Below are 14787 nucleotides of genomic sequence, written 5' to 3' on the forward strand. Positions count from 1 at the left end.
CATTCTAATGTTATACTCTTTATTAAACAACACTATAACAAGTTGAATAAAAAATATGGTAGCTTGACAGATCGAAATTATCATATATACAGAAATATACACTTATGGGATATGTAAGGCCTTTTTATTTAAGAACAGATCTCTTGAATGCCAAAAAAATAACAGCCACTATTAATTTTTAGTTTAAATGCAATCTGAATACCATTGCAGACATAGCATACAAAACACCTATAGACATGATTAGGTACACACACACTCATAAAATCTACCAGTTTAGGTATTATCACTCCAACCTTACACAGCTGAATAGGACTGCCATTGCCTTTTAACAATTTAGCAATGAATCCACAGCATTAAAAAAAAGGCAATACATTTTCAAATATATAAGTTATAAGAATTAATAAAAAATAAACCTGTACATAGAGAACAAGAGAGCTTGATTTCTAAATTGGCCAAATTAAAAATATAACCTGAAAATAAGATCCTGCCCAGTGAGAATCTACTTCGTTTTAGAAAGAAAAAACTTTTTAAAAGGCACATTTGGCAGCTACTGAAAGTTGCATACATCTGGCACAAGATTCATTTTCCATTTCAGTTGGCTACATGATGAATTTACAAAGGTCATTCAATTTTACAGCAACTGATCCTTTAACTAATTTGGTATTCAAAGGGAATGCACTTTGACTTTAAAGTCTTACCTGTCACTTATTAAAAAAAAAACACCCCAGTGTGTTTTTGATTTTGAATCATAATCAGCAGTGACTCTACAAATTTTTAAAAGAAAAAAAAATAATATGGGGGTGATGACTAGTCAGTTAAAAAGCAGTTTATAACAATTGTGTGAAATTGTTCGTCTGAACTAGGTCTTACAGTGTATTGAGAGAATATCCCAGGAGTCATTTAACTGAGCTTTCCCCCTTATTAAAAAGAAATTTTCAGAAAAAGTCTTCACTAACATTTTAGAGCAACAAGGATTTCATGCATGTGGTCCTGTCACCATTAGTGTGCTGCACTTAATTTACAGTGGAACAAAGATAGGCTACTTCCCCAGGCTAACATGAATGTAACAGAAACACCCAACCCAACCCACCCCCCTCACCAGAATTCCCACAGGTACCAATTCTGTCTTCTCCAGCAGATGGTGTTTTTAAGGGACCAGTGCTAGTTTAGTGGGGAAAGTGGGCTACAGAATCCATGTGTGCATGCACTGGATACTGGGTGTTTTAAGGTATGACATAGCAGAAGCCACTGAATTTTAAAACTGAAGTTTTCAATCAAAAACCCAAGTCCAGGAAAAATAGCCTGACTCAGGAAGGCAAAACTGTACAAAAGCAAACACCACCACGAATAAAACCAACATGCTTTTGCAGCATGCTGGACAAAACATGGCTATAGATAGCTTAGATTTGCATGATTTCCTTCCTTTATGTACTGAACACGGTAATGGCACATAAATCCCAGAGAACGCAATCTATTTTTCCCTTCTAGTAACACATTTGGTGGAAACAGCTTTCTCTGATCAGAGAAAATACATCTTAACTTGATCTACATAACCAGCACTTGCTTATGTTCAATTTCCTATCCCTAACAGATTATATGATCCTACAGTAACAGACATCAGGCCTGTGAAAATAGTATCTCCTGGGTTTTTATTGTGTGATAAGAGCTTTGCTAACTCAGGAATTTGATTACTTAGCCTTTAACCCAATAAAGGTATTACCTTACTTATTTTGTATAATTTTAGTGATACAATCCAGTATATGGGAAATCCTTTAACAATTTCTTGGAGTAGATTTTGACACACACACACACACACACACCACTTTAAAAAAAGCTCTTCTACACTATTAAATCCTCACAACTGCAATTCCACATGTATTGACAAGGGAAAATAGGGACTAAAACAATGGAGCACATTTTACCATAATAAAAAGTGATAGTACTAAGCAACACAACTGGGCTTGAGGGAATCTCTTCAGATTAAGATTTTCATTTTTAAAGTATTGTTTACCTTTGTACAGAAGTACAAAGTACAATGTTTACCTTCATCATTGTAAAGAAGCTAAAGCCCTCACAATATCAATAGCATCTTCATTTCTTAAATCAATTCATTTAACATTTCAACAACTGACCTGTATCAAGCAAAGTAATCTTAAAGGTAGCTGAAATAAAACTTTTTGCTGGGGGAGTTTCTTAAGTTTTCATTTAAAGTTAGATCTGCCTATGAAACTACTGTTTAAAAATGTTAAATTAGCAAATGTGTACTCTAGTATCTTTTCCTGAAAGTTAGACTGGTTGATTAGGGTTTCAGTGTGGCAGGCAGTAGTGTAGTCAATGAAGCAGAAGTAGATGTTTTTCTCACCTTCTCAGGGCTAAAAACTGAAATGTACATTTAGCAATGCAATAATTTAATATATGTCAGCCAGACAAAATATCTGTGTCTTTATTTCAATTAAATTAAAAACAATTTGCAATTATATTTATGCAACATTCACTATATACATATGATTTATTTATGCAACTACAAGGCATAAGTTGATGCTGATTATTCATCTACCTACCACTAGTTAAAACACGGTGATAACTGGGGGTGGGGGGGTGGGCAGCAGAGATGGCCAGCAGATCATCCTTTGCATTTCCATGGCATAATCAGAGAGGCTGCAGCACTAACTGGAAAGTGGATCTTTGGTAAATCTTAACTGAAGACCCAGTCAATATTTACCCAATTTGTACATGTAGATACAGATTTAACTGACAGTAGTAGTGCCATTTCATAGTATTTATTTATGAAATTTAGAGGCCACCCGCCTCCAAAGTGACTCTGGTCAACTTACATTAAAAAATAAGAAACAGTAAAAAGAAGATTCCATGGGTCTGGATGAACACACTCCCTCAGACAGAAAAATAACCACAAGGCTCCACAAACAACCTATCCCCACGCATGGGAGAACAGTCATGTTTTTAAAAACTTCCAGATCATCATCAGGGTGGGAGCTACACAGAACTCTGGGGAATATCATTCCAGATGGCAGGTGCTGTGGCAGAGCAGGCAGCTTCCTGGTCCTGAAAGATGACATTGTTTGATTGAAGCAACCCAAAGCACACCAATTCTGCCCAATCTTACAGGACGGGCAAAACCCATGGGAGAAGGCAGTCCCTCAGATAGCTTTTGTCATTCATATGAGACTTAAATCTCTTTTGTTTCAAGGTCGCAAAAATTAGGCGTTCTACTTCCTGCCTAACCCTTTATAACTGGCCCCAAAACATTTATATAGAAGGAAAGTACCTCTTTGGTGAAGCCTAGGTACCCACGTATTTACTAGTAGCTGTAACAGTTTGTAAACAGTACTGCAGTACAATGCGATGCCTTAGCTGTATCCTGGTTCAGTACCACAGATCATCCTCACAGTCCAGTTCATGATTTGAAAGCAGGGAATGATAAAAATTAAATTAAGAAGACTATCAAATTCCCTGTTTGAGATTTTTTTTTTTAAAAAGTGCATTATTTTTACTCCGAGAATTTATGTCATGGTGGACAGATTATAGAATTATGCTTCACATCCTTCACTGGACAATACACAAAGCACAGGGTATGCTTATTGGCCCAAAGAGATCTGCACATCTAATTTCTGGTACATTCAGATGTCCAGTGAGTTTAGAACAGTGCCTTGCATACTTTACTAACAAACAGCATATTTTTTCCACAATAGAAGGGCCTGTTACTAAGATTCATTATTTTCTACATTATATATCAAATGTATTGTAGAGTCATTAGTGTTAGGAGCAACACCACTCAACTCCTTGTTGCCAAAAGACGCGGTGCATCTATTGCCAGCAATAGACGTAGCACCAGAGAAAGCATGCTCTAACACAAAGGGGAATTCAGGTGGAGTGGGCGTTCTCCAGCAAAGGGGGTCCGTCTCGATGCATTGATGGATGGGTAGGCTCTCTTTTGTAAGTTTTTGGAGGAAGCTTTGGAATATGTTGAGAAGTGCTTTGCCGTGGAGGAACAGGTGGCCCAGCAACAGAATGGAGGTCCATTTCTTGGGGTATCAAAGGAGGTGACGGCAAATGCCTACGTGCAACATGAGGAGAAGGGGTTTGAGGAGGAGGGGGAGTAAATGGAGACGGACTGTTGGGGAAGAAAGTGTTGCCAAGTTCACTTTTTCTGCCTAAAGGTGGTGGCTGGAGATGCAAAGGCGAACTAGAGAAAACATCAGGAGTTCGCACAGGTTCTCGTGGTGGTAATACAGGTGGGCTTTCAGGGGCATCTGAGATGGAGGTCCTGTCGGGCACCGAATACCTCGGTGAGTAAATTTTTGTTGTTGGCTGCCGAGGGGGAATTGCTGGTGGACTATCCAGATGCACAGAAGAAATCTAAAACGAACAAAAAATGACTCCCTTATAAAGTGATTCAGGGATCTCCATGTTACATTGTTAAACAAATGTAGAAAGGTAGACTCTCCCAACAAAAGCTAAATAAACCATGATAAATCTTTCATCCAAAGACAGATGGAACAAACTTGTACTTCAACCTCTCCTTTTCTTTCTGTGGTTAAAAAGAATCCTTATGTTACATCCATGTTTATTTTAAATCTACTACACACTTGTAATGAAAACTAGGAGTGTGCACAAAATGGAAATACATTTTGTTTCAACCCAAACAAAGCCCTGTACTCTTGACATTCTGCTCAACTCTTTCAGATCAACCATGATTCTGTTTGTTCCATTTTTTGGCTGCAACAAAATCCAGCAGGAACCCAATGTGATTTTATGTGGCAAGTCAGACAAGCATGTCCCCAGTCTTCCCAGTACCTTCCCTTTTCTCCCTCCCCTGGGCCACTGTTGTGGACTGGGCATTTCTTTCTCACTGCAGTGGTCTCAGTAGGAAGGAATGCTATTAGGATATCCCACCAACCCACCCACCCAATCTTCCCACCAGCTTCCTTTCTCTTAGTCACCACCATCAATGTCTACACATGCATCCTCTAAGGAACCCTGCCTCACCTTTTGCCTTTTCCCAGTCTTACAGTCCCCAGTCGAGCAACCATGGAGCAACCATGTTTCAGTCCATACCTAAATGAAAGCAGGTCCATTTCTCCCAAAATACAGAGTAAAGCATCAAAGCATGCATGTTTCAGTTTGGGCACTGACCATTCAAAACCAGTAGGTCCATGCATCAAACAGTTTGAGCATAGAATATTTTGCACATTCTAGAGAAAGCTAAAAGCTTTCATTTGTCAAGCATTTCATATAATCAATCTTCTTACAACAATGCTTGTTACCAACAAAAGCTTAATATCCATTTGCATAAGAAAAGCAGAAGCCATTATGGCCAGAAGTACTGCTTAAAACCTTGTTTTGGTTTAACGGGTGGGGGGAGTGTCCACTAAATACTGAAAGTGAAACTAATGACACTTTCTCTCCTTAGTGAAGCTGCAAAAATTTACAAAAAGGTGTCACAACTACAGCTGCAACTTTTAATTCTTGCAAAGAAAGCTGCTAATCCATCCTCCCAATGAAGTTTATAGTCTTTAAGATATTGTCAACAACATTTGAAAAGTGGAGTGTGCCCCTTCAAACTGGTGTCAGGTTAAATCTAAGATGGTGAAAGGAAAGGGGTGCTTCAAAAGTTTGTAGATACAGCCATATTTTCTTGTTCTGGAGATGAGTCAGCGCTTGTAGACATAAGGCTATGAGTCTCCAAATCACTGTTCTTATGTTGACATGAAGAATATTTATTCTGCATTTCACATCAAAGAACTGCAGTAAACAACTATGATCATTATACTTATACCTAAACATTTGAGGTTTTCTCAATTTGAAAAAAAATGTATCTTTCCTCTCCCTGCAAAAATGAAATCTCATTTTAGAGGTAAAACCTGAAGCAATTTCTTTTAAATGAGTGTCTATACTTTAGTAGGGTAATGTTTTAATACCTTCTTTCTGTGATTCTCCTCTTTTCCCAACATGGTTTCTAGTTGCTACCATGTTTCTCAAGGCTTAGCTTCCTCCACCAATAAATAGTACATGAAAGAACATATTGGCAGCTGGAGGTCTCGCTTAGCTAATGTGACTCTAGTTTTAAACGCTTTGCACAAGGGGGAGCCTTGCTGCAGCTGCCATCCTAGTGGATGGTATTTTCAAAAATATTAAAGGAAATTCAACTATAGTAAATATCTTTATCTCAAACTGAGTCACAGAACCATAGAGTTAGAAGCAGCCACTTAGGCCTTCAGATCCAATCTACTGCTCAGTGCTTCAATCCAAATTAAAGAATCCCCAACAGAAGACTGCTTCAATTCATACAGTGATGCTTAGCTCACCAACTCTCCCAGGCACTGGTTCCATGGTTGAGCTGGTCTTACAGTTAAGAAGTTTTTCTCAGTTAAATCCCAATCTCACAGGAAGTGTTTTGACCTTCCCAAAAGTGTAAAGTCCACTTCCCGGAAACAGGTAAAAGCAGCCTGTTTCAAATTCAGATGTTTTGTACATATCTAGTTTTTCCAAACACTGAAGCCAAATCCACCTTCCTGTAGCTTAAAATTTTTCCATGGTTTGCACTTTAGAATGACTGAAAATGGGTCCTGACTTTCTGGGTTACATTCTTTCTGTTGTGTGAAAAGTGCCATTATGGGCTCTTCAGTCACCTTTTTGCAAGGCTAAAACTTACGCAGCAAATTTAGTCTCTCCTTATAAGACTTAATCATTTCCAATCCTTTTAATCATTCTTGTTGCCTTTCTCTGAATCTTTCTTAAAATTGAGCATAATACTTAAGGGGTTTGACAAGTATTAATTCAAAATGTTTTGAATTCAAAATGTATCGCACATACGTATGCATGACAAACACACAATATAGTGACTCTATTACTTATAATTCAAAAGAATCAACTTTTACTCATGTAACCTTAAAACTGCACTTGCCTTTTTAGCAATCACATCAAACTGCCAAGTCAGGTGTCCCCGATCATTCATTCATAGTCATACACATAAAGATACACACACTTTTTGTTTCTGAAGTTAAGAACTCTGCATATGTTTATTTTCATCTCTTTTCTGTAACCTTCCTTTTTAAATTTTGTCTGTATCTTTTAGAATATTAGTTATTCCACCAGTTTTATGGCTTCTGCAAATTTGATAAGCATTTCCTTCATCTTTTCAACTGAAAGTCCATTTGATTTCTCATTCCAGTTTGATGAGGAACCATTGCTGAGCATTCTCTGAATATGATTTTCAACCTAACTATGAGTCTACTACCCAACCCACACTTCATTAACCTGCTGTTTGGAAAGTCAAATGCAATCATTCTTGGCCTTCCAGAAACTGTTACAGACAGAGTTCTTTTGTAGAGGCTACAGGGAGTGGTCAACATTGCACTTATTCTATAATGGTAGGTTAGTACTTTTATTGGTTTTTAAATTTTTATTATGTTTTAATGTTTTTATGATGCAAACTCTGGGAGTCTTTTCGAAGTCTGGCAGTATATAAACAAAATAAACAAGTAAATAAATGGTAGTTACGCAGACGCGGTGGCGCTGCGGGTTAAACCGCTGAGCTGTCGATCGGAAGGTCGGCGGTTCGAAACCGTGCGGCGGGGTGAGCTCCCGTTGCTCGTCCCAGCTTCTGCACACCAAGCAGTTCGAAAACATGCAAATGTGAGTAGATTAATTGGTACCGCTTCGGCGGGAAGGTAACGGCGTTCCGTGAGTCATACTGGCCACATGACCCGGAAGTGTCTATGACAACGCCGGCTCCAAGGCTTTGAAACGGAGATGAGCACCGCCCCCTAGAGTCGGACACGACTGGACTTTACGTCAAGGGAAACCTTTACCTTTACCTACCTTTGTACCATGCAGAGATTGTGTCAGCTTCTAGTCACTTAGGAATTCACTACATTCTGACAGAGGTGCACCTAACCTTTTGCATGTAATTTATACCCTATACCTTTTAAAAATAATTTTAGTTTACTTCTAAAACCCATTATTTCTCCTAAGCAAAATAGAGAAAAATTACCTTTGATGGAGAAGATTCTGCAGGGGCAGATTCTGGACGTCTTCGGGGTGGAATAGGAGGAGGAACAGTAATTTCATCAGAATTTTTGGGAAAACTGATGGAGGATACAGAGGCAGACCCTGAGGATATATGAAAGCCTTGAATGGCCTATTCTAAACAGAGTAAAATATAGCATATAAAACAAATTGCTTTCATTTATGTATTGAACTTCTGTGGTATCATGTCAATTACATAAGAACCAAATTCTTAAGTTTGTTTGTTTATTAGATTTGTATAGCTGCCCATCTCACATATGTGACTCTGGGCAGCTCACAACAACTAAAACAGCAATAAAACACAATAAGGATATAAATAAACTCAACAAACGTACAACCATAATAAAAACCACCATTAAAGGCTAAGCTAAATTAAACCAAAGAAGGCTGATAAACTTTGCAGTTTCCTCAAACTCATGAAGAAAAACCATAGGGAACATCCAGGTGTGGGATATTAATTAGATAGAAGAGAGATTCTCATGGGAACAGGTACTGGGAAGTTACCAGATTTATATTTACCCTTTGTGAGCTCAATGCATCTTGTGAAATTTACTGTATTTTGGAAAATGAAGTCTGAAGGAAACAGTTATCCTTGTTACTTTTTTCAGTTATTAACAGCTGTCATCATCAGTAAATAGGACTGCTGTACTTGAATATTAAGTTTCACTGCTATTTTCTAAATGATGATGATAAATTATAAAAGCATCAATTGAATCAAAAGTCGCAGTAGATTCTATTCATATATAAGCACCAGCTCATTTATTCTTATATTATCTAGCACTATCACAACACAAATAGAAATGAAATGGGCCAAAAACATTAACATGGGAGAGAACATCACTCCCTCTTGTTGCACCTACTTGAATGAAAAGGTGTGGAGGGATCAGAATCAAACACACTGCAGACATCTGTAGTGCTGGAAGTGGAGGATGGCAAGGGTGGGGTGAGTGGTGTTCTTGGAGAGTTTGGTGCAGAAGCTGCATTCTCTGATTCACTCTCAGGGACACGACTGTAACTAATTTTTCTTGGCTCTTGTTGCAGAGGTGTTGGGTGCCTCATAGTTCCAGGTCTTGGATTTGATGGACGAATACCCGGAGATTTGAGAGAATAGCTGTATTTTTTAGGCTGAAAGAATCCAAAACAAAAATTATAAGAACACAGAGTTAACCTGAACCTTTTTTAAAAACCTTTTTCATTTCCAGTTCTCCTTTTAAAATATCGTGTTTGTGTTGTGCTACAAGTAACTGCCCCTTCCTGGGTCACTGCCTTGTTGTGGCAAAGGGGCTTGCGTATCTCAGTGAAGCCATGAGTTATGCTGTGCAGGGCCACCCAAGACGGACAGGTCGTGGTGGAGAGTTCTGACAAAATGTGGTCCACTGGAGAAGGAAATGGCAACCCACTCCAGTATCCTTGCCAAGAAAACCCCATGGACAGTATCAAAAGGCTAAAAGATATGACGATGGAAGATGAGCCCCTCAGGTTGGAAGGTGTCCAATATGCTACTGAGGAAGAGCAGTGGGCAATTACAAGTAGCTTCAGAAAGAGTGAAGCAGCTGGGCCAAAGCTGAAAGGACATTCAGTTGTGGATGTGTCTGGAAGTGAAGTGAAAGGAAAGTCCAATGCTGTAAAGAACAATATTGCACAGAAACCTGGAATGTAAGATCTATGAATCAAGGTAAGCTGGATGTGGTCAAACATGAGGGCAAGACTGAACACTGACATCTTGGGAACCAGCAAATGACAATGGACTGGAATGGGCGAATTTAATTCAGGTGATTAGATCTACTACTGTGGGCAAGAATCCCTTAGAAGAAATGGAGTAGCCCTCATGGTCAATAAAAGAGTGGGAAAAGCAGTACTGGGGTACAACCTCAGAAATGACAGAATGATTTCAGTTCAAATCCAAGGCAAACCATTCAACATCACAGTAATCCAAGTCTATGCCCCAACCACTGATGCTGAAGAAGCTGAAGTTGACTGGTTCTATGAAGACCTACAACACCTTCTAGAACTAACACCAAAAAAAGATGTCCTTTTCATCATAGGGAATTGGAATGCTAAAGCAGGAAGTCAGGAAATAACTGGAATAACAGGCAAGTTTGGCCTTGGAGTACAAAATGAAGCAGAGCAAAGGCTAATAGAGTTTTGTCAAGAGAACACACTGGTCATAGCAAACAGTCTTTTCCAACAACACAAGAGATGACTCTACACATGGACATCACCAGATGGTCAATACCAAAATCAGATTATGTACTTTGCAGCCAAAGATGGAGAAGCTCTATACACTCAGTAAAAACAAGACCTGGAGCTGACTATGGCTCAGATCATGAGCTTCTTATTGCAAAATCTAGGCTTAAATTGAAGAACGTAGGGAAAACCACTAGACCATTCAGATATGACCTAAATCATATCCCTTATGAATATACAGTGAAGGTGATAAATAGATTTAAGGGACTAGATCTGGTAAACAGAGTGCCTGAAGAACTATGGACGGAGGTTTGTAACATTGTACAGGAGGCAGTAACTAAAACCATCCCAAAGAAAAAGAAATGCAAGAAAGCAAAGTGGCTGTCTCATGAGGCTTTACAAATAGCTGAGGAAAGAAGGAAAGCAAAAAGCAAGGGAGAAAGGGAAAGATATAACCAACTGAATGCAGATTTCCAGAGAATAGCAAGGAGAGATAAGGCGGCTTTCTTAGATGAACAATGCAAAGAAATAGAGGAAAACAAAAGAATGGGGAAGACTAGAGTTCTCTTCAAGAAAATTAGAGATATCAAGGGAACATTTTGTGCAAAGATGGGCATGATAAAGGACAAAAAAGGCAGGGACCTAACAGAAGCAGAAGAAATTAAGAAGAGGTGGCAAGAATATACAGAAGAACTATACAAGAAATATCTTAATGTCCCTGATAACCATGATGGTGTGGTTACTGACCTTGAGCTGGACATCCTAGAGTGTGAAGTCAAGTGGGCCTTAGGAAACATTACTAACAACAAAGCTAGCGGAGATGACAGTATTCCAGCTGAGCTATTTAAAATCCTAAAAGATCATGCTGTTAAAGTGCTGCACTCAATATGCCAACAAATTTGGAAAACTCAACAGTGGCCACAGGATTGGAAAAGGTCAGTTTATGTTCCAATTCCAAAGAAGGGCAATGCCAAAGAATGTTCAAACTACCGCACAATTGCGCTCATTTCACATGCTAACAAGGTTATGCTCAGAATCCTACAAGCTAGGCTTCAGCAATATATGAACCGAGAACTACCAGAAGTACAAGCTGGGTTTCGAAGAGGCAGAGGAACTAGAGATCAAATTGCCAACATTCACTAGATCATTGAGAAAGCAAGAGAGTTTCAGAAAAACATCTACTTCTGCTTCATTGACTACACTAAAGCCTCTGATTGTGTGTATCACAATGAACTGTGGCAAATTCTTAGAGATGGGAGTACCGAACCACCTTACCTGTCTCCTGAGAAACCTGTATGCGGGTCAGGAAGCAACAGTTAGAACTGGACATGGAACAACTGATTGGTTCAAAATTAGGAAAGGAGTATGACAAGGCTGTATTTTGTCACCCTGCTTATTTAACTTATATGCAGAGTACATCATGAGAAATGCCAGGCTGGATGAATCACAAGTTGGAATTAAGATTGCCAGAAGAAATATCAACAACCTCAGATATGTGGACGATACCACCCTAATGGCAGAAAGTGAAGAGGAACTAAAGAGCCTATTGATGAGGGTGAAAGAGGAGCGTGCAAAAGCTGGCTTGAAACTCAACATTAAAAAAACTAAGATCATGGCATCTGGCCCATCACTTCCTGGCAAATAGAAGGGGAAGAAATGGAAGCAGTGACAGATTTTATCTTCTTGGGCTCCAAGATCCCTGCGGACAGTGACTGCAGCCATTAAATTAAAAGACACTTGCTCCTTGGGAGGAAAGCTATGGCAAACCTAGAAAGCATATTAAAAAGCAGAGATATCACCTTGCTGACGAAAGTCCATATAATCAAAGCTATGGTTTTTCCAGTAGCAATGTATGGCAGTGAGAGTTGGACCATAAGGAAGGCTGAGCACCAAAGAATTGATGCTTTCGAACTGTGGCCCTGGAGAAGAAACTTAAGAGTCCCTTGGACTGCAAGGAGGTCAAATCAGTCAATCCTACAGGAAATCAACCCTGACTGTTCATTGGAAAGACAGATACTGAAGCTGAATCTCAAATTCTTTGGCCACCTAATGCGAAGAGAGGACTCACTGGAAAAGACCCTGATGCTGGGAAAGACTGAAGGCAAAAGGAGAAGGGGACGGCAGAGGATGAGATGGTTAGATAGCATCACCAATGCAATGAACATGAATTTGAGTAAACTCCGGGAGACAGTGGAGGACAGGAAGGCCTGGCGTGCTGTGGTCCATGGGGTCATGAAGAGTCAGACACGACTTAACGACTGAATAACAACAAGTAACTGTCAGAACCCATGATCAAAGAACTACTGGATTGTTTGATCGTGTTCTTTACCATTACAGTCAATGTGTGTCAAGCACTGGATGGGAGGGGGAGGGTTGCTGAGAGTGAGAAAGAATTATGTTTCGTCTAATGAGGGGGCCCAAGGTCGTATCACTCAGAGATGCCTGGGCTTGGAATGCTGAACTGTTGGTGGAAGGGGGGAAGGAATATGGAGGGGGGTTCTGACATGCCTTTGTGTTTTAATAAGGTAGTTTGCACAGGAAAACTTTAGTCGTGGCTTTTTGTTTCTATTCTATACACATCTTCAATAAATCTGAAATCTGCATTTTATATGAATGCATGAGTCAGAACATTATTGAGTCAATTGTGTCAGATCATTACAAGCTGATTATGTGCCATCAAGTTGCTGTCAGTTCTTAGTGACCACATAACTAGGTCTGTCCCCAGCCTGGCTCTTCAGATCTCCCAATGGTACGCTCATTGTCGCTGTAATTAAGTTAATCCACATGGCTGTTGAACATCTACCTCTTTCCTTCCACCATTCCTAGAATTACGAACTTCTGAAGGAAGTTAGGTCTTTGCATAATGTGTCCCAATGAAGTATGATAATTTCAGCCTTGTCATGTGCCTCAAATGAGACTATGGAGTGATTTGTTCTATGATCGATTTGATTGGGGCTTTTTTGGTTGTCAGTGGTATTCTCAGGAATCTTTTCCAATGCCAAAGTTCAAAAGTGTCAATACTCTTTCTATCCTGCTTTGAAAGTCCATAGAGTTGAAAGTCCAACTTTTACATCCACAGAGTGCCATAGGGAAAACCACTGCCTGCACAATTCTGATCTTTGTAGGTATGGACAAGTCATGGCATCTGAATATCTTTCCCAAGGCCTTCATTGCTACTGTACCAAATACTAGCACGTGACATATTTCTTGACTCCTGGTTCCTTTACTGTAAAACTGTCCTTAACAAAAGGAAAGAAACTGTGATTTATAGCAAGTAAATAGTAAACAATGAATACTCACAAATTTTGGAGGTGGCTTCATATTACGTGGCTCTATTTCTAGGGACTTGTTGTAAAGAGAATCTGCAAATTCTTTTTCCATGCTATTTCCCATTGGATTCAAATTTTCAAAAAATCTCTAAAACCAAAACATTGAGGAAGATTAGCATAATGTAACATAGTGATTTTAGGACAAAAGATGCAAACATTTTAACAACAGGGTACAAGCATGCCTTGCCTTTTGTTACTGAATACATTTATAGAAATGTATTTCCTCCTACCTGCTTCTAAAGCAACACTTACGAAAATTAATCAGACTTGAAGAACCCATTGAAATAACTGAAAACTAATTCTTCCAATATTTAATTTATATTAACAACTATCAGGGAGGCAGGCTCTCTCACAGAACAGGCCATGAACTAGATGGAACTGGCTATCATTATACCTTAGATATAGTGCAGTGCACAAAATCATAGTTGGAAAAAACCATTTAGGCTGTTGTTTCCAACCGCCTGCTCAGTGCATAAATCCAGATTAGGGCATTAGCTGACTCAACTAATTTTCTATCTTCTATATAGTTATAAACTCCCCTCACCATTTGTTTATCTAGAAGTGCAACCAGGACTGCTGCAACTGCTGTCGAAAGTCAGCACGGTCACATGATGTGCTTTATGACTGCGTTGCTTAGTGACAGAGTTGCCTGTCCCAATTACTGTCATTAAGCGAGGACTACCTGTATTCTTTTTGATTGTTCGTTGTCTGGTTTAATAGACCCACTTTTTTCTACAGTTGCACAAATTTTTTATCTGTGATCCTTACTGCCAGGATTTTTGTCAATCTCTTCAGAAGATTCAGTTAAAAGTGCTTATGATCAATGTCACTATGGTTTGACCAATGTGTTTTTACAACTTTTACAATTTTTTGTAAGATTTAGGACTCTGAAAGAAATTGTGTGAGAGCAGACTTGAGGGTCACTTTAAGTAAATTCTTTTCCATACTCGCTTGGAAGATGAGGCAGTTGTGGGCTATAGAAGAGTTTTGCTCCAAGAATTCTTGTGAAAGCCAATTTTCATGCATGCTTGAAATAAGTATTTGCAAACATGGCAGCTGCTGTTTTGCACTTTTGCAAAAATCACACCCTCCATTTCTGCATCCAGAAAATGCTGTTCACCGTTTCTTGTGCCTCTTTCCACAAAGTTAAATTTAGGTAAGTCAGGGCTTACTTAACCTGAGGACTGCCTGTATAGCAAAGGAAACATTCAAGTTGCAGTTC

The 14787-nt window shown here is 39.1% G+C and overlaps 1 protein-coding gene across 1 annotated transcript in view; it reads right to left on the reverse strand.

Annotated features, from left to right (window-relative positions):
- Positions 1–2418: 2418 nt before the first annotated feature.
- The window catches only part of SOS1 (SOS Ras/Rac guanine nucleotide exchange factor 1), a 54097-nt gene continuing 41728 nt past the window's right edge, over positions 2419–14787 (reverse strand). Inside the window, exons 19-22 of the mRNA XM_063301995.1 lie at positions 13537–13653; positions 8910–9174; positions 8015–8133; positions 2419–4377 (exon numbers count right to left, since the gene is read on the reverse strand). Coding sequence (XP_063158065.1) covers positions 3883–4377; positions 8015–8133; positions 8910–9174; positions 13537–13653 — 996 coding nt within the window. The 3' untranslated portion in view covers positions 2419–3882. The remainder of the gene's footprint in view (positions 4378–8014; positions 8134–8909; positions 9175–13536; positions 13654–14787) is intronic.

Source organism: Candoia aspera, chromosome 1, assembly GCF_035149785.1.
Source record: "Candoia aspera isolate rCanAsp1 chromosome 1, rCanAsp1.hap2, whole genome shotgun sequence".
NCBI lineage: Eukaryota > Metazoa > Chordata > Lepidosauria > Squamata > Boidae > Candoia > Candoia aspera.